The sequence below is a fragment of the Panthera uncia genome, chromosome B1 (assembly GCF_023721935.1).
Source record: "Panthera uncia isolate 11264 chromosome B1, Puncia_PCG_1.0, whole genome shotgun sequence".
Taxonomy (NCBI): Eukaryota; Metazoa; Chordata; class Mammalia; order Carnivora; family Felidae; genus Panthera; species Panthera uncia.
The window spans coordinates 161,058,439-161,079,589 of record NC_064811.1 but is presented as its reverse complement, the minus strand read 5'-3'; the positions used below and the strand labels follow the sequence as shown (position 1 = coordinate 161,079,589).

At 42.7% G+C, this 21,151-nt stretch overlaps 1 protein-coding gene across 3 annotated transcripts in view; it reads right to left on the bottom strand.

Annotated features, from left to right (window-relative positions):
- The window catches only part of IKBKB (inhibitor of nuclear factor kappa B kinase subunit beta), an 81,355-nt gene extending 63,722 nt beyond the window's left edge, over window positions 1-17,633 (bottom strand). For all 3 annotated transcript variants that reach the window (XM_049631497.1, XM_049631498.1, XM_049631499.1), the window contains exons 1-2: window positions 17,455-17,633; window positions 16,651-16,773 (exon numbers count right to left, since the gene is read on the bottom strand). In XM_049631497.1, coding sequence (XP_049487454.1) covers window positions 16,651-16,755 — 105 coding nt within the window. In that variant the 5' untranslated portion in view covers window positions 16,756-16,773; window positions 17,455-17,633. The remainder of the gene's footprint in view (window positions 1-16,650; window positions 16,774-17,454) is intronic.
- Window positions 17,634-21,151: the final 3,518 nt, after the last annotated feature.

Below are 21,151 nucleotides of genomic sequence, written 5' to 3'. Positions count from 1 at the left end.
TTGTACAAGTGCACTTGGGTAGAAATCCATCTAATACTTTTCATTAGGGAACATGTGAAATTCTATTTCTTCAATCAATGTACAGACTGTATTATATCTCACAAAATGTTATACTCTCTACATCATGAACTTCCTGATTTCTCTGTCTGTTCTCAAACTGATTTCAATTTATTTTCAAGTGTCACTTCCCCTTAGCATGGAGACTCAAACATTTTTGCCCAGTTCTACAGTAACTTCATCAACAGAAGTGCTGACATGCCATTAGAGATGCTTGATTCTGGTGATGTGGGATCCCCATGGAAACTGAGAGTGGAATGCACCCCAGTTCTACAAATGATGGGCCAAATGTAAAACAAGGGAATAATGCTGAGGGAGTCCATTTAGCATGTAATGTTTTGATGGACAGTCTGATAAGTAACAGTTTAGTAGAAGATTTGCAATTCATGGTTTGTTACCACAGAATGACTCAGAGTTTAAATCAAGATATTTAAGGGAAGGGGCCAACATGGTGGAGAAGTAGGGGGATCTGGAGTTCCCTTGTCTGTCAAAAAAAGCAGTGTTGAGGCCAAAGGACTTTGATCTTCAAGAGTCTGGGTGGTGAAGTGACAGAGACGCTTCCAGGGACCCACCGGGACAACCTACCGGGCCATACGTGCGTGATTGTGAACTGGGAGAGATAAAATGAACAGAGGAGAGGGATCTCCTCCTGCAGAGAGACAAAGGGAAAAGAAAGAGAGGCTGGGGAAGCATAGGACTATATCTGGACAAGAGAAAACCATGGACCGGGACAGAGAGAGCCCTAACTGCAGGGCTTTCGCTGGATGGGATGGGCTGCCCTGTTCATGCGCCTGGGGAGGAGGGGAGCCAGCCCCAGGCTTGGTAACTAGTTCAGAGTGCAGTCCGCAGTGGGAGAAAGCAATCCCCTCCCTAGAGTGCTGTGGGAAGTATATATCCGCTCAAAGGAGCAGCACTTCCCCAAAACTGGGGTGGACGGAATGGGAACCTTAAAGACATTGGGGTTTAAGTCCCAGCTGGGAGCCAGGGAGTCATGGAGGTCGGTGGAGCAGGACAAACTGCCTCGTTTGCACCCCTGGCACAGTGAGGACGGCTCAAACAGAGTGCTTTGGGATACCAAGTCCGGGTAGGAGACATTGGGGTATCGCCATTTTTCTCTCCACCACCACCAAGGCAGGGCTTCAGGGATTGGACAGCAGGACGGCAGTGGAGGCAGGATTCGCCTACACCAAACCACACCACTCCACGATGGGTAACTGCGTATCTACTGGAGATAGATGCTGTGGAACCAGATGGACCCTTCCTCCAGGCCAGCGCTGTTGCATTGCCTAGTTTAATTCTTGCACAATTCTTATTATATAGATATATTCTTCTTTCCTTTTCTCCTTCTTATGTCTTCCCTCCTCTAGTCTGGTTACTTTGGTTGTTGGTTTGTTTAAGCAGACATACTTAATCCATTCTCTTGATACATGTTCTACACCTCCTTCTTTATTTTCCTTTCTCTCACTCTGGATTAAGCCGTATAGTTTCTGTCTGGTCAATTTTTATTTTATTTTATTTTTCCCCTGCCCCTGTCACTTCTCTCTTTGTATAGAATAAGACCTCTTTCATCAGCAACACCTCCACCCTGCTGTTTACTTGTAGCTGGTGTTTCTGTGTTTTTGTTTGTTTGTGTGTTTGCTTGTTTTTGTTCTGTTTTTGTTTATTTGTTTTCCTTTCCAGGGCTACTTCAATGAACAAATCAAAGCACACCTGGTGGAGGGTCCAAAACATCACTACGAGTAGGGTGATAAAGTAACCAAAGTCACAACAACAGAGGGCAAGTAACACTTTCCAAAAAACACCCCCTGAAGGGCCAGGCCCTGGACAGTGTATGACCCGTCTTTAATAAAGTAGTGCTCACAGGTGCAGGACACATAACAAGCTTTTAAAACTTATAAGGGACAGAAAACTAGTCAAAATGACGAAATGGAAGAATTCTCCTCAAAAGAAATTCCAGGAAGAAATGACAGCTAAAGAACTGATCAAAACAGATATAAACAATACAATTGAACAAGAATTTAGAACATAGTCATAAGATTAATCGCTGGGCTTGAAAAAAGCATAGAAGACAGCAAAAATCTATTGCTGCAGAGATCGAGGAACTAAAATATAGTCATGATGAATTTGAAAATGAGGTGCAAAATAAACTAGAGGTGGTGACAGTGAGGACTGAAGAGGCAGAGGGGAGATTAAGTGTAATAGAAGATAAAATTATGTAAAAAGATGAAGCTGAGAAAAAGAGAGATAAAAAATTCTGGACCACAGGAGAGAATTAGAGAACTGAGTGATTCAATGAAATGGAACAATATCCATATCATGGGAGTGCCAGAAGAAGTGAGAGAAAAGGGACGAAGGTGTACTTGAACAAATCATAGATGAGAACTCCCCCAATTTGGGGAAGGAAACAGACATTGATATCCAGGAGGCACAGAGAACTCTCTTCAGACATAACTGAATTGATCTTCTACATGACATATCATAGTGAAACTGACAAAATACAAAGAGAAAGAGAGAATTCTGAAAGTAGCTAGGGATAAACAGACCTTAACCTACAAGGGTAGACATATAAGGGGAGTAGCAGACCTATCTACTGAAAATTGACAGGCCAGGAGAGGCAGGAAATTTTCAATGTGCTGAATAGGAAAAACATGCAGCCAAGAATCCTTTATCCAGCAAGCCTGTCATTCAGAATAGAAGGAAGGATGAAGGTTTCCCAGACAAACAAAAATTGAAGGAATTCATCACCACTAAATCAGCCCTACAAGAGATCCTAAGGGGGACTCTATGAATGGAACGTTGCAAAGATCACAAAGGACCAGGGACATCACTACAAGCATAAAACCTACAGATAACACAATGACTCTTAATCCATATCTTTCAATAATAACACTGAATGTAAATGGACTAAATGCTCTAATCAAAAGACAGAGGGAATCAGAATAGATTAAAAAAACCAAAAACCAAAAAACAAAAAACAAGACCCATCTATTTGCTGTCTACAAGAGACCCATTTTAGACCTGAGGACACCTTCAGATTGAAAGTGAGGGGATGGAGAACCAACTATCATGCTACTGGAAGTCAAAAGAAAGGTGGAATAGCCATACTTATATCAGACAAACTAGATTTTAAACTAAAGATTTTAAACAAGAGATGAAGAAGGACATTATATCATAATTACAGGGTCTATCCATCAAGAAAAGCTAACAATTATAAATGTTTATACACCATATTTGGAAGCACCAAAATATATAAAACAATCACAAACATAAGCAATCTTATTGGTAAGAATGTGGTAATTGCAGGAAAATTTAATACTCCATGTACAACAATAGACAGATCATCTAGACAGAAAGTAAATAAAGAAACAATGGCCCTGAATGATACACTGGACCAGATGGACTTGATAGATATATTTAGAACTTTGCATCTCAAAGCAGCAGAATACACATTCTTCTCGAGTGCACATGGAACATTCTCCAAGATAGATCACATACATACTGGGTCACAAAACAGCCCTCAATAAATATAAAAGAATTGAGATCATACCATGCACACTTTCAGATCACAATGCTATGAAACCTGAAATCAACCAAAGGAAAAAGTTTGGAAAAACCTCCCAGTGCATGGAGGGTAAAGAACATCTTACTAAAGAACAAATGGGTCAACCAGACAAAGAAGAAATTAAAAAATATATGGAAACAAATGAAAATGAAAACACAACAGTCCAAACCCTTTGGGATGCAACAAAGGCAGTCCTAAGAGGAAAATATATTGCAATCCAGGCCTATCCAGGACTATCTCAAGAAACAAACAAAAAATCCCAAATACAAAATCTAATAGCACACCTAAAGGAACTAAGAAGCAGAACAACAAAGAAACCCCAAAGCCAGCAGAAGAAGATAAATAATAAAGATCAGAGCAGAAATAAACAATATAAAATACAAAAAAAAAAAAAAAACCCCAAACCCAATAGAACAGATTAATGAAACTAAGAGTTGGTTTTTGGAAAAAATAAACAAAATTGATAAACCCCTAGCCAGACTTCTCAAAAAGAAGAGAGGACCCAAACACATAAAATCATGAATGAAAATGGATTTATTACAACCAATCCCTCAGAAATACAAGCAATTATCAGAGAATACTATGAAAAGTTATATGCCAACAAACTGGACAACCTGAAAGAAATGGACAAATTCCCAGACACCCACACACTACCAAAAGTCAAACAGGAAGAAATAGAAAATTTGAACAGACCCATAACTAGTGAAGAAATGGAATCAGTTATCAAAAATCTCCCAACAAATAAGAGTTCTGGGTCAGATGGCTTCCCAGGGGAATTCTACCAGACATTTAAAGCAGAGTTAATACCTGTCTTTCTCAAGCTGTTCCAAAAAGTAGAAATGGAAAGAAAAGTTCCAGACTCATTATATGAAGCCAGCATTACCTTGATTCCCAAACCAGACAGAGACCCCACAAAAAAGGAGAACTATAGGCCAATATCCCTGATGAATATGGATGTAAAAGTTCTCAACAAGATATTAGCAAATAAAATTCAACAGCATATAAAAAGAATTATTCACCATGATCAAGTGGGATCCATTTCTGGGCTGCAGGGCAATATTCACAAATCAATCAATGTGATACATCACATTAATACAAGAAAGAATAAGAACCATATGATCCTGTCAATAGATGAAGAAAACACATTTGACAAAATACAACATCCTTTTTTAATAAAAACCCTCAAGAAAGTCAGGATAGAAGGAACATACTTAAATATCATAAAACCCATATATGAAAAGCTCACAGCTAATATCATCCTCAATGGGGAAAAACTGAGAGCTTTCCCCCTGAGATCAGGAACACGACAGGGATGTCCAGTTTCACCACTGTTGTTTAACATAGTGTTGGAAGTCCGAGACTCAGCAGTCAGACAACAAATGAAATAAAAGACATCAAAATTGGCAAAGAAATCAAACTTTCACTTTTCGCAGACGACATGATACTCTACATGAAAAACCCAAAAGACTCCACCAAAAGACCACTAGAACTGATATACCAATTCAGCAAAGTCACAGGGTACAAAATCAATGTACAGAAGTCGGTTGCATTTTTATACACCAATAATGAAGCAACAGAAAGAGAAATAAACTGATCCCATTTACAACTGCACCAAGGAACCATAAAATACCTAGGAATAAACCTAACCAAATATGTAAAAAATCTGTATGCTGAAAACAATGGAAAATTTATGAAGGAAATTGAAGAAGACACAAAGAAATGGAAAAACATTCCATGCTCATGGATTGGAAGAATAAATATTGTTAAAATGTCAATACTACTCAAAGCAATTTACACATTCAATGCAATCCCAATCAAAATTGCACCAGCATTCTTCTCGAAGCTAGAACAAACCTAAAATTTCTATGGAACCACAAAAGACCCCGAATAGCTAAAGTAATATTGAAGAAAACCAAAGCTGTAGGCATCACAATCCCAGACTTTAGCCTCTACAACAAAGCTGTAATCATTAAGACAGTATGGTACTGGCACAAAAACAGACACATAGACCAATGGAATAGAATAGAGAACCCAGAATTGAACCTACAAATGTATCGCCAACTAATTTTTGACAAAGCAGGAAAGAGTATCCAATGGAAAAAAGACAGTCTCTTTAGCAAATGGTGCTGGGAGAACTGGACAGCAACATGCAGAAGAATGAAACTAGACCAGTTTCTTACACCATACACAAAAATAAACTCAAAATGGGTGAAAAACCTAAATGTGAGACAGGAAACCATCAAAACCCTAGAGGAGAAATCAGGCAACAACCTCTTTGACCTCAGTCACAGGAATTTCTTGCTCAACACATCTCCAAAGGCAAGAGAATTAAAAGCAAAAATGAACTATTGGGACCTCATCAATATAAAAAGTTTCTGCACTGCAAAGGGAACAATCAGCAAAACTAAAAGGCAACCGACAGAATGGGAAAAGACATTTATTTGCAAATGACATATCAGATAAAGGGTTAGTACCCAAAATCTACAAAGAACTTATCAAACTCAACACACAAAAAACAAACAATCCAGTGAAGAAATGGGCAGAAGACATGAATAGACACTTCTCCAAAGAAGACATCCAGATGGCCAACAGACACATGAAGAGATGCTCAATGTCACTCATCATCAGGAAAATACAAATCAAAACCACGCTGAGATACCACCTCACACCAGTCAGAGTGGCTAAAATGAACAACTCAGGAAACAACAGATGCTGGTGAGGGTGTGGAAAAATGGGAACCCTCTTGCACTGTTGGTGGGAATGCAAACTTGTGCAACCGCTCTGGAAGACAGTGTGGAGGTTCCTCAAAAAATTAAAAATATATCTACCCTATGACCCAGCAATAACACTGCTAGCAATTCACCCAAACAGGAGTGCTGATTCATAAGGATACATGTACCCCAATGTTTACAGCAGCGCTTTCAACAATAGCTAAATTATGGAAAGAGCCTAAGTGTCCATCAACTGATGAATGGATAAAGAAGATGTGGTTTATGTATACAGTGGAATACTACGTGGCAATGAGAAAGAATGAAATCATGCCAATTGCAGCAACATGGATGGAAATGGAAGATATTATGCTGAGTGAAATAAGTCAGTTAGAGAAGGGCAGATATCACATGTTTTCACTCATATGTGGATCTTGAGATACTAACAGAAGACCATGGGGGAAGGGAAGGGGAAAAAATAGTTACAAACAGAGGGAAGGCAAACCATAAGAGACTCTTAAATACAGAGAACAAACTGAGAATGGATGGCGGGGGTGGGGAAGGAAAATGAGTGATGGGCATTGAGGAGGGCACTTGTTGGGATGAGCACTGGGTGTTATATGTAAGCAATGAACCATGGCAATCTACCCCAAAAACTAAGAACACACTTTACATACTGTATATTAGCCAATTTGATAATAAATTATATTAAAAATAAATAAATAATTCAAGATATTTAAAGATCTGCACCTATATTAACTTCAACATACAGAGCAACATGTTAGTTTAAAAAAAAAAATTTTAACGTTTATTTATTTTTGAGAGACAAGAGACATAGTGTGAGTGGGGGAGAGGCAGAGAGAGAGGGAGACACAGAATCCGACACACAGAGCCCGATGCAGGGCTCAAACTCACAAACTGTGAGATCATGACCTGAGCCGAAGTTGGACACTTAACTGACTGAGCCACCCAGGCGCTACTATTAACAAATTGCCACGAACTTAGTTTTTTTACTGCTACTATCAACAAAATGCCATGGACTTAGCAGCTTAAAACAACATAGATTTATTTCCTTACACTTCTGGAGGTCACAAGTCTGGCACACATCTCACTGGGCTGAAATCAAGGTGTCATCAGGGTTGTGCTCTTTTCTGGAAGCTTTAGGGGAGAATAAATTTCCTTGACCTTTCTAGCTTCTAGAAGTTGCCTGCATTCCTTGGCTCCTGGCCCCTCCCTCCATCCTCAAAGCCAGCAAGGACCAGTTGACTCTGTCACATTGCATCACTTTGCCACCGACTCTCCTGCCTCTCTCCTCCACTTTTAAGCCCCCTGTGATTACACTGGGATGACCTAGATAATCCAGGATAATTTTCCCATATCACGTCAGCCCATCAACAACCTTAATTCCCCTTTGCCATGGTAACTTACCATATTCACAGGTCCAGGGGATTAGGATACAGACATCTTCAGGAGGAGTTATTCTGCCTACCACAAACAGTATGCTTCCTTCATAAAACTGATAAATACATCAAACCCCAAAGGCAGATTTATTAAGTGATTTAGAAAACATTTCAGGTAACCTATCTATACATTGGATAATTGTACATAACTGCAGTCTTCTGTTCAACACAAACATTGGAACTAACACACAACTGTCACCTGGCCCGACCCAGAGTCCAGAAATAGATTTTGATATTGAAGACTGATATTAAAGATTGAAGATTTGATTTGACATTGGCCTCAACATCCTGATTCAAACTAGACAGTGAACTTAGCAATATGAATACTGAACACATTGTGGAATAATTGGGCATAGAGAGCAGAATGCAGTTTCTATTTGTGGACAGCTCAGTTTAGTCCTATGGTGGCAGGGGAAATCCTAAATTCCTAGGCTTGGGAATGTCCCATACAGACACAGACACACTTAAACTTTCTTACACAGTGGCTCTCTAAGCAGTATTCTAAAACATTCCAGTTTTCTATGTGTTATACTTCATTTGAGACAAAAAAACAGACTGACTTTCTGTTGCTAAGAACATACCTGTTCTAGAAAGCAAAATTCAACTCAACAGTTTAGAAACAGACTAAAAATACTATTTTTGAAACCCTGGGAAGCTTGTTCTTCACTAGCAATGGAACTCAAAGAGCAGTGGATGACTATCTTTATTTGGGTTGGAGCTTTCTAGAGTCTTAGCTCAGTCCTGTGGAAAACTAGACTTGGCCCAAACCATGTCAGCATCCACCTTCTGGTAAATGGATTCCTCAGGGCAAAATTTAAAATTGATTCGTATTTTGAGAAAATGGAGAAAGGTGTCAACAGTGTTACCCATGTTGAATGCAGTTTATTATGAAGGTCCCTCAAGTCTGTGAATCTTGTGCACATGGAAACATAAAACGTGGCAGAATGGGGTGTAGGATGAAGTGAAGGGGAGGAAAGCACTTCCTCAGATGGCTGAGAGCTACCAAAAGGTGTGACAGTACAAGTGAGCTGAAGGCCAGTCTATACAGGAGCTGGCCCAGCTTCCCAAAGTTAGCCTTCTTCTCATGACTAGGGGAACTCACAGGAAGCCAAAGCGTACATTCTAACCCTTAGCTCAGAAAGGTGCCTCTTGTTACCATGGCAACCATCCAACAGGCCTTTGTGGTAAAAGGGGGTAATCAGTAATAACCAACTCATTCCTTCTCAGGCCCTGCCCTCCAAGATGAATGCTTCAGAAAGAAAGTACAAAGCTAGGCCTAGAGAGATCCTAGGGACAGAACCCAGGCCTGAGAGTTAAAAGGTCTGGCTGCAGCTTCAGCCCTGACTCAACCATGCTGACCCATCTATGCTGAGAAGGTTCTGAGTTCAACCCATTCCCTTTGGTGTAAACACCCAACGGACATAGTGGCCTCCAAACTCACCCACAGGGGCTTGAGGGGTGAGACAAGTCAAGGTGTAATTCCCTCATCCTTCACCTGGTAAATGTGTGACACTGAGTCCATTAGTTAAGTTTCTAGGTCTTTATCCATAAGAAGAGGACTCTATCCCTCAGTCAAAACAAGATGGAGTGTCTGATACAGACTGAGCCTTAAGTCAATTAAGTAGCATGATTTCCTTTCTCTGGTCCCATGTAGATGTTACTCTACCTATTTGATTTGTCTTCTTTTCAGACTATTCCAGTCTATCTCCTTCAAGATTCTGCTCAAGTTCCATTTCCTCAAGAAGCCTTCCCTTTTCCCTGAGCATTCAAGAGATAATATGGATAAAGCATCTAGCACAGCTGGCACAGGACACTCTCAATAAATAGCAGCCACTTTTTCTACACAACTTGGTGCTTATATTTAGACTCTCTTAGTATATAGCTAAGTATTCACTTTACCTCTTCCATAAGAGCATAAGCACACTGAAGACAAGGTCATTTCTTTTTTCCCCTGATGGAGCTTAGGTCACTGCTACATAAATTCTTAGTGAACTCACTGAAGTCTTTAAGACTTCAATACACACACATAGGGGCACCTGGGTGGCTCAGGTGGTTGAGCATCCAACTTCGGCTCGGGTCATGATCTCGCTGTTTGTGGGTTTGAGCCCTGAGTTGGGCTGCCTACTGTCAGTGCGGAGCCCACTTCCAATCCTCTGTCCCCCTCTCTCTGTGCCCCTCCACCACGCTCTGTCTCTCTCTCAAAAATAAACTTAAAAAAAACAAAAACACACACATAAGCTGAAGTGAGTTTAATCTTGTCCAGTGAGGAGACAAGTAAAAGGCAGTACTACTTCATAAACGTGGTAATAACACCTTACCTTTTATATCTTTATAACAGCCAGTGCATACATTACCTCATGTCATCTTCACAGGCATCCTTTGGGACCCCAGGTAGCACTTCCCAGTCTCTTTCCCAGCAATGTGCACAGATAATATATTTACAAGGCACCCTGGGACATTCCCAGATGCTTCCAGAGAGCAGCTGCCCTATTTCATGCCCAGACACACTGAGAGCCAAGGAGCTCAATATCTTAGCATCCTCAAAAATCCATGGGAGGAAGTTGTGGCCCAAAGTCATGAAGCCAGCAAGTAACAGAGCCAGGACTGGAACCCAGGTATGTGTGACTGGGAGTCATATGGCTTTTCCCCTTTAGTCCCAGAAGTGCTACAGGCTCAGGTCATTCCAGTCATCTCTTTTTCTTCTTCCTCTGTATTTAACAAAGGTCTTATTGAAAATATCAGCCTCTCTAGACTACTGATAAATGGTTTGTGCTGACCCTCAAACTGAGGCTCAAGGAGTATAGACACAGCAAGGACTGCCAACGCCCATGCTTGGTGACAAAATCCAAAAACTCAGGGAAACAAGGGTAGGAATATTTGATATACTGCCCTGCCTCACTAAGAAATAATTCATCTTAGAGTTCTCTGTTAAACAAGAAAGTTTTATTCATGTTGTCCTCCAAAGGAGGGTTTTTTCCTGTAGTATTTCAAAATGGTTTAGACTGATTGTAGAGAACTGACATGTCCCTAGGCTTGGATCACCCACCATGGCAAAGCCACAAGCCACAGCGGAGAAGGCAGGAGGCTGGGAACTGAATAGATGTAGGTTCAGATTCAGCTCCTTCACTTACTAGCTTAGGCTCTTTAGGTGAATGACCTAACCTCTTTGTGCTTCAATTTTCTCAGTAATAAACAGGAATAAAGACAACAGTTCTTGGGGCACGTGCTGGCTCAGTCACAGGAGCCCCACGAACATGATCTCGGGGTCATGAATTCAAGCCCCATGTTGTGTGTAGAGATTACTTAAATAAATAAACTTTAGGAAAAAAAAGCAACAGTTCTACCTTTAGGGCTATTGTGTGGACAGGAGATAAAGCATGTAAAATACCTAGCCCAATGCTGCCACAGGGTAAGTTCTCGATAAATGATGGGTCTGAGTATTAGGCATCACATATGTGACTAGGGACACCAACAGACTCTTTTATGCAATTTCTCTTGTGATAAACTAAAAAGTCTCTCTTTTATACACAAGATAAAGTATACAGAGTATGCGGAAACGTACATGGCTGCAAAGTGTAATCACGATACCAGACTGGAGTTAAATATCAAAACCACCCTACCCAGAGGCTTTCTTCGAGAGGCTCTGAACACAGGGGCAGCCACCAGAGAACACACTATTCATGGTCATCAACTAAAGAGTCTCCTGAGCGCCCACAGCAGCCTTAAGGATTTCGCCACCCGAGGATCCACGCAGGAGGATGATGGAGAGCTTCCAGGATGGAGCCAGGCTCACTACGTATTTGTGAGAGTGGACTCCTCCTACCCTCTCGGCCCTCGCTTGCTATTCCACCGATAAGTCCTGCCGACTTTACCCATCACACAGCTCTCAGATCTGCCCACTTCTCTCCATCTCCACCATCATCAGCCCAGTCCAATCTCTCACCTGGACTCCTCCAAAAGCCCCCTAACTGGTGTCCCCACGTGACAGGGTAGTGCCGGTAGTGTCCTAGGACCAGCTCTTCTGAGGGCGGATTGTTAAATATTAAGGAATTCAGTGAGACCTGCTTATTAAGTTGTCAGTGGCTTGAAACAAGTCACAGCGGGAGTAGTTACCCTGTGGAAACTGGTAAACACTACGAATTGGGACGTTGTTCTCAGAGAGCCGATGTCCCAGCACACCACTGCCTGGGCCCCTTCCAGTCAGAGTGGAGCCCCCTCCAACAGCTTCCTGGTGCCCTTCAGATAAAAACAAAAGCACATCTCACTGTCACCATCTACACCCCAGCCTCCCTTGCACCTGGCTCCCCTTGTCCTCCCTTCTGGTCATGCTGGTCTTTCAGTCCCACCAGCTAGCCTAGATCTGCCCCCTTCACAGGGGTTCTGAATAGGCTGCTCCCTCTGCCTGGGTCCCTCCTCCCACTTTCTCAGCCCAGCTAACTTCTACCAATAACTCAGGTCTCTGCTTAAACGCCACTTCCTTGAAGAAGCCTACCCCAACCTCCTGACGGATTCCACCCTCTGGTATAAGGTATCACTGCTCTGGGCCCCTCTCCCGTGTCACACCTATGAGAGTCGGGAGTTTACATTTATAATTATTGATTAATGGCTCTTTCCCTTTTCCAAAAAGATCTTTACAGAAAGTGAATTATTTTATGCACCCCAAACATGTATAATGTAAAGAAATTGCTATGGGGGAACTGAAAGAAAGCCACAGCCAGACAGGGCCCTGGCTGACCAGGAACTTAGAGCCTTGACAAGACACATTCCTACACACAGATGAAGAGGCAGTGTATGAAGCATGCCAAGTGGAGCTGAAGGCATTCAATGGAAGAACTAATTTCCACTGCACGAATAAATATGCGGCAAGTTTATGGAGGAGGTGGTCTGGAGCTGATCCTGGAGGAATGGCCAGAATTATGTACAGCTGTCCAGGAGACAGAGGCCTATTCCAGAGAGGGCTCAGCCAACCATCTTGTTGGGAGCCAATAAGAGGAGGTGATGCTACAAAGACAGGGTAAGGCCAGACTGTGAAGAGGCCTCAAACAGCAGACTGGGGAGTTTGGCTTTGGCTTTTATAAAACAGAGAACAATAAAAATAAATTAAAAAAGAACAACCATAAACAAAATGAAAAGGCAACCTAGGGAGAAGATATTTGCCAATGATATATTCAATAAGGGGCGAATATCCAAAATGTAAAAAGAACTTACACAACTCAACATCAAAAAGCGTAATAATCCCGTTAAAAAATGGGCAGAAGACAGGTGAAAACATTTTTCCGAAGAAGACATACAGATGACCCGCAGAAGCATGAGAAGATGTTCAACATCACTCATCATCAGGGAAATGCAAATCAAAACCACAATGAGATAGCATCTTACACCTGTCAGAATGGCTACCATCAAAAAGACAATAAATAACAGGTGCTGACAAAGATGTGGAAAAAGGGAACCCTCATGCACTGTTGGTAGGAATGTAAATTGGTACAGCCACAGTGGAAAACAGTAGGAAGGTTCCTCAAAAACTTAAAAATAGAATACTATTATGATCCGGTAATTTTACTGCTATGTGTTTAATCAAAGGAAACAAAACACTAATTTGAAAACACTAAAAATGCACCCCTGTGTTTACTGCAGAATTATTTACAACAGCCAACACAGTGAAGCAACCCAAGTTTCCATCAATAGAGGAATGGATAAAGAATATTACTCAGCCATAAAAAGAATGAAATCTTGCCATTCATGACAACGTGGATGGATGTAAAGGGTATTACGCTAAGTGAAATAAGTTAGAAGAAAGAAAGGTCATACGATTTCACTTCATGTGGAATCTAAACAAAACGAATAAGCAAAAAAAGGAGAAACAGACTCATAAACACAGAAAACTGGTGGTTGCCAGAGGGGAAGGAGTTGGGGGATGGGTGAAATAGGTGAAGGGGAGTAAGAGATACAAACTTTCAGTTGTACAATAAATCTTGGGGATGAAAAGTACAGCATTGTATATATATATACACATAGTCAATAATACTGTGATAACATTGTTTGGTGACAGATGGTAACTATATCTATCATGGTGAGCACTGTATAATGTACAGAATCACTAAATCACTATGTTGTACACCTAAAACTATTATAACAATGTATGCCAACTATACTTCAATTAAACATTAAGTAAAAATGAAAAACAAATTAATTTTTTGAACAGGGGAAGGAACTTGAAAGTAGTAATTTTAGAAGACTAATCCATACACATACACACACATTTACACATTTTCAGGCCCATATCTATAAAGCCAGGAACAAATTCCAACTGACAATAGCTTTCCAAACTCATGGAGCAGATGGAGGCCATTTTGAGCTAGAGATGACAGACACATGGCACATCTGGACACAACTCCTTTCGAGGGAAACCAAACATCTCTAGTTCAGCTGCTGCAAGATACTTGCTGTAGTCAAGAATCCAAAAGCCTTGGCCTGTCTAGAGCAGCCCAGCCCAGGTATCTATGGGCCACAGAACAGTCTGAGTCTTCTGTTGTAATGTTAAGTCCGTAGCTATACTCAGACCAGAATATATTTGAGCCAGTTGTGATTCTTTTTTTTTTTATTCTTTTTTTAAATTTATTTTTGAGAGAGAAAGACAGAGTACAAGCGGGGGAGGGGCAGAGAGGGAGAGGGAGACACAGAATCCAAAGCAGGCCCCAGGCTCTGAGCTGTCAGCACAGAGCTCAACGCAGGGCTCAAACTTGTGAACCATGAGATCATGACCTGAGCTGAAGCTGGATGCTTAACCAGACTGAGCCATGCAGGCGCCCCAAGCCAGTTGTGTTTCTAAGGCCCCCTCAGCCAGAGGGTTTGCTGGAATTCTGGTTTCCTAGTTGAATGTGGAAATTACCACCTACAGAACTGTACTCTGCCCTCCAGCTCCAACCCCCCACATTCCTCCACGGGTCATTTCATCCACTCAGAGCTGATAGGACTCAGGCAGGGTTTAGAATGTCTTCCAACTACTGATAAAGGAGGGTGGCTGTCTGGAATGATGCTCTGACATGGCTGGCCAGTAGCCTTGAGGACCCCCACCCCCACCCCCCGGCACTGGCTGCCACAGCAGGCTCCTGGGAAGTGGTGCACAATTTGCCATTCCTTTGGTCCAAAAAAGTGCTCCGCAGCCCCTGATCAAAAAGCAGGTGCCCTCCTTCAAGGACTTCAGGGGTCTGATTTTGGGGTCAGGAAGCTAATTTTAGCTACTTGGTTAAGCTTTTGTTAAGCTTTTCTGATATTAACTTTATAGCACTCTCAGATAATTTTTCAGGTCACGCACATATCACGCATGGTACAGACAGGGGCCTATGGAGGCATGCTGCAGGTTCCAAGTGCCCCGCTTAGGTCGATTATGGATTATAATATCCAATTTCAATAAAATGACTCTCATAAAATGGACAAATGGCTAAAGAAATTCCTGTAGTGAACTTTATTTAGTACATGTAACATCAGCATAAACAAACAGGAATATGGAAGAACTAACACTTCTATGAGAAACTAATTTCAGACACATAAGGAGTAAAAACAATAACGATCGAATCAGATCTAAAAAGAAATTAGTCCAGGGGCGCCTGGGTGGCTCAGTTGGTTAGGTGTCCGACTTCGGCTCAGGTCATGATCTCACAGTTCATGAGTTTGAGCCCCGCGTCAGGCTCTGTGCTGACAGCTCAGAGCCTGGAGCCTGCTTTGGATTCTGTGTCTCCCTCTCTGCCCCTCCCCTGCTCATGCTCTGTCTCTCTCTGTCTCAAAAATAAATAAAACATTTAAAAAAAATTTTTTTAAGAAATTAGTCCAAATAATTCAAAATTATAAAAATTGTTTGAATTATGGATTTTCCTCCACTATCTCTAATGGTAATTCTTTCATATGGATCTGTATACTGTGTGCTGTGCAGTACTGCAAATACTGGGAAGATGTCATAATTGATACGTATTTAAAATGTTTTTAAATTAATTTTTTAGGGGCGCCTGGGTGGCTCAGTCAGTTAAGCGTCAGACTTCGGCTCAGGTCATGATCTCACGGTTTGTGGGTTCGAGCCCCGCGTAGGGCTCTGTGCTGACAGCTCAGAGCCCGGAGCCTGTTTCAGATTCTGTGTCTTCCTCTCTCTCTGCCCCTCCCCCACTCATGCTCTGTCTCCCTCTGTCTCAAAAATAAAATAAAAACATTAAAAAAATTTTTTTAATTAATTTTTTAAACACTTAAGTATATTTCACTATGCTCATCCTTTAAATTTTTCTATTTTTTTCTATTTTTGTATGTTTTAGAACATGTAATATATTAGTATACAACATATCAGCACATGACAGTATAATGGCAACACAGATCCTAATTTAAAATATATATAATTGAGGGGCGCCTGGGTGGCTCAGTTGGTTAAGCATCCCACTTCAGGGGTTCCAGCCTCACCTCCAGCTCTGTGCTGACAGCTCAGAGCCCAGAGCCTGCTCGGAATTCTGTGTCTCTCTCTCTGCCCCTCCCCCACTGGTGCTGTCTCTCTCTCTCTCTCTCTCTCTCTCTCTCTCTCAAAAACAAATATTAAAAAAAACAATAATAAAATAAAATATATATAATTGGAGGTGAAAACTTAAAATGTTTACTATTTATTTGGGGGGCATAACCAGTAAAGCTTGGAGACCACTTAGAGTCAGCTCAGCAGCCCTGAAGCCCCTTCCCAGTTCCCCTTTCTCACTCAACAAGTCTATAACCAAAGGTGAGCCCCATTCTCCCACCCAGCACAGTGTTGGGGAAAGGCAATTTGAGGGGAGCCTGTCTTCCCCAGCTCCTACCCCTGGTCGCCCTTGGTTCTTCCCAGCTCCAGAGCCCCTACCTGATTGTGCCATCGAATGACGTTTCCAAATCCCCCTGTCCCAAGTCGTTCTTTCATCTCCCAGGCCCCACATGTCTGGGTTGGCAGCGAAGGTGACCAGCTCATACTGAGGACGTGCTAACTCTGTAAGCAATTTGGTGTGGGGGATAAAAGATTAAGGTTAAGAAAAAATGGAACTCAAAGAGAGGGAGAAGGTAAGAGATACCCTTGCCCTTCAATAAGAGAGAAGAAAAAAACGAGCTGGTTTTCATTTATAAATAAACCATGTTGTCTAGCTTATTTCGGGGTTTTGGTGGCAAACTTGTTTTTCTCACCTTTCCCCCTCCCCCCACCTGGGCTGTTGTAGAAGGAGGCAGGCAGGAAAGTCACTGGAAAGAGAATACTCCGCCCCCCCACCCCCACCCCCACCTCGAAAGGGCATCCCAGCCTGGACTCCAGCAAGGGGCGCCCTGCCCCGCGCGCATTCTGTTTAGGGTGGCTGGGACAGAATCTGTTGCTGAGTTTCCCCATGGTCATGGTCACGTGTTGTCTTCACTCAGTCCAAATGAATCACGGCTCTCTCCCAAAGCCACCCACCTCGAAGCGGCCACCTGTACCCACCCCGCCCAGGGCTGCTCTGGACCTCCCAAGTCCAACCCGCACAAGAGAAAGGCTTCTACGACCGGAAAACCCCGACTTTTAAACTCGACAGAAGTTTCTTCAGCAGCCTCAAGTGAAGAGGGAGGTGCCAGCTCGCCGTTGCAGAGGAGACGCAGGGTCTGCAGGTGGCACCAGGGGGTCCCCGCGGCCGCCCAAGGGACTCACCTGTCGTCAGGGACGCAGGGCAGGGGAGCCGCTCCCCGGGGCGGGGGAGGCGGGGCTGAGGTGAAAAAACCGGGGGCTTATGGCACCTCCCCAAAGACATTAAAATGCGGGAATCTTAAACCTCCCAGCCCAGCGCGACGTCCTCAAACACTTCCTGCTCTGACGTCACAGAGCACGTGGGCCGCGGCCCGCCCTTAAAGGCGCCGCGGGGGGCGCCAGCCTAGGCCACGCCCCTTGCCCGCGGTCCTAGGCCACGCCACCCGGCAGGACCACGGGGCCCTGACCCAGGTGATTCAAGGGGGGCAGCATATGGCTTCTAGACGGCCCCGGTCGGACTTAGACAGGCATTGCTCCTTGAGATAAAAGAGCGGCCCTGAGATGAACCCGAATACGCCCGCGCCCTCTTTAGACAGTGACTTTAACCTGAAGCGGTTTCTGGAACTGGGGAGATGGGGATTTCCTCCCTGGAGCCCTCCTGGGGTGAACTTGACACGCTTCCTAGACTTCTAACTAGGTGGAATTTCCCGCGCCCCCGCCAGGATTGATTTAGAGAGTGTTTACAAGAATTGCCGCGGGCCTCCTCTCCTCAGGCTGCATCCCCCTTATCTGGAGGATTTTTGGCTCAGTATCAAGAATGATAAATCGCAGCTGTACTCCCTGGAAATGACAGCCCCCCCACCCCCACCCGCTTAAGAAAAAAATAAAGAAAAAGGGGAAAAAATCTAGTAGTGTTCACACGAAACTGCAGTTTCAGCCGCAGTGATGTAGGGAAATTGTGAGAGAAACTCGCAGCGCTGAGGTTTATGGTTCAACTCCTACCTACTTGACATAAAATAAGGTCTTTGCTATTGAGTTTCTTGGTTCTGTGGAATTATATTATCACACAAAGGTGTGTGTGTGTTGGTTTACTCAAGCAGGAAAAAAATTATTAAAGGAAACATGAAGATAATAGCTCACATTTATAGAGTGCTTACCAAGGGCCAGGCACTGTCTAAACTGTAGCTAGAATTCGTCGTTCAGTCCTCAAGGCAATCCTACAAATTGGACAGTAACTGCATTATTGTTAACCCCATTACATGGAAGAGAAAACTGATGCAGGGAGAGGAAAATATGTCAAAGTCACAGGCCAGTAAGTGGATGAACTGATATTCCAACCCAAGCAGCTAGTTCTTGGGCCCAAGCTTTTACTATTTGGTTAAAAGGGGCATACTAAGAAATTCAAAAGGAGGTAAACTGGATTTTGAATCCTAATACGCTGTTATTGACTACTTTGAGGTTTTAGGGCCAATTATTTTGAGGTTTTAGGGCCAAACATGGGGTGGTAACCACTCTTCTTTAAAACGTGGACAACATTAGGTTGAATCACATGAAATTGTCGTTTTCTTTAATGAAACAAAAACAGTTGTGGGGCGCCTGGATTGCTCAGTTGGTTAAGCGCCTGACTGGTTTCAGCTCAGGCCCTGATCTTGGGGTTTGTGAGTTTGAGCGTGGTGTCGGGCTCCATGGCTGCTTGGGATTCTCTCTCTCCCTTTCTCTCTGCCCCTCCCCAACTCTTTGTCTCTCTCAAAATAACTTTATATTTTTTAATTTTTTAATGTTTATTTATTTTTGAGAGAGAGAGAGACAGAGTGCAAACAAGGGAGGGACACAGAGAGAGGGAGACACAGAATCCGAAGCAGGCTCCAGGCTCCAAGCTCCAAGCTGTCAGCACAGAGCATGCAGGGCTCAAACTCACCATGAGATTATGACCTGAGGGGAAGTCGGACACTCAACTGACTGAGCCACCCATGCCCCCCTCAAAATAAACTATACATTTTTTAAAATTTATTTTTGAGAGAGAGACAGAGCACAAGTGGGGGCGGGGAGGGGGGACAGAGAGAGAGGAAGACACAGACTCCAAAGCAGGCTCTAGGCTCTGAGCTGTCAGCACAGAGCCGACCTAGGGCCGGAACTCACAAGCCGCGAGATCATGACCTGAGCTGAAGTCGGACGCTTAACCGACTGAGCCACCCAGGCGCCGCAAAATAAATAAACTTTAAAACAAACAAACAAGCAGGGGAGCCTGGGTGGCTCAGTCGGTTTAGTGTCTGACTTCGGCTCAGGTAGTGATCTCACAGTCCAGTCTGTGAGTTCGAGCACTGCATTGGGCTCTGTGCTGACAGCTCCGAGCCTGGACCCTACTTTGGATTCTCTGTCTCGCTCCCTCTCTCTGCCCCTCCCCCACTCATGTTCTGTCTTTCTCTCTCAAAAATAAACATAAACAATTCAAACAAACAACCAAACAAAAAACAAAAACAGTTGAAACAGCAACAAACATAAGTGGTTTCATCCAGTTCAGCCTAAGAGTCACTGGAGGACAGGAGGGCACACAAGTCAGAGAAAGGAATCAGCAGGGTTATTGTAGACAGAGGAGTTCATGGCCATATTTATGCCTGACACAGAGGACACTCGTGTCTGCACATACATCAACCCAAACAGATGAGATGGGTCATTGGTACCCAGGGCCACCTGGTATTTCTCAATTTACCCTATCCTCACTGCTAATTGGCACATTCAGTTTCAAAGCAAGAAGAGAAATAGACATAAGTAAATAGCTGTAAAGCATTCTAAGTGCAATATAAGTTTTTATTTAATACATAAAACATTTATTGAACACCTATATATGCTGGCTCTATGTAAAGTCTATTTCCTATATGACATCATAAAATAATTTCTCTTCTGTCCTGTCACTTCTGCAAATCACTGTCTATGAGAAACTTTGCAGATCCACAGATCTGCAAAAATTTATTCTGCATCATTATAATTTAAGAGTTCTAGGGGTCCCTGGCTGGCTCAGTCAGTGGAACATGTGACTCTTGATCTCAGGGCTGTGAGTTTGGGCCCCACATTGGGTATAGAGATTACATAATAAAAAATCCTTAAAAAAAAAAAAAAAAGAGTTCTCAGTTCCTAGCTCAAAATAACTTGGTTTTCAACTGAACATATATCTCTCTGGTAAGATCACATATATTTAGATTTTTAAAAATTTGTTGATGGCCCAGAAAGGGGCCTCCAGATTTTATATCCCACGATATTTATCATCTTAAGCCCCATTTTCCCTCCAGATAAGACATGTCCACTGCCTATGTCTGTTCTCTATTCTGCTCTAGAGAGACGTGAGCAAACTGTTTAAAAAAATATTTTCAGATGCAGCAAAAAAAATACTCCTTTTTCTTCCTGCTTTGGGGCTTAATGCTCTTTTAGCAGTGACTATAAGGTAATCAGGAAACACTGAGCAGCCTGAGTGCTTCACACAGTCCCCGGGCACCACCAACACAGGTGATATAAGCAACGTAACTCTCATCAGAGGCACCCAGAATCTTATTAAGGACATAAGACCCACGGAGACCCATCAAGTGATGAGTAATTAGGACCAGGCAATAAAAAAAATCTGTGCTAATTTGTTCTGCTGTGGAGGCAGTACACAGTACTAGTGATAAGGATAAATTTTCTAAGGGGTTTATTTTAAAATAAATTCTTCTTCCGAGGGTAAGTCAGAGATAACTATCTTCTTACGCAGTCTTTTTGTGTCATCAGATGAGAAAACTCTGCTCTCTCACCTGATAGCAGCCAGGCAAAGCAGTACTGAGCTCTTTTGAATGAGGAAAGAATTGTTCTCTGAACAATCTGGAAGCTGAGTCATAATAAGAGAAGCCAG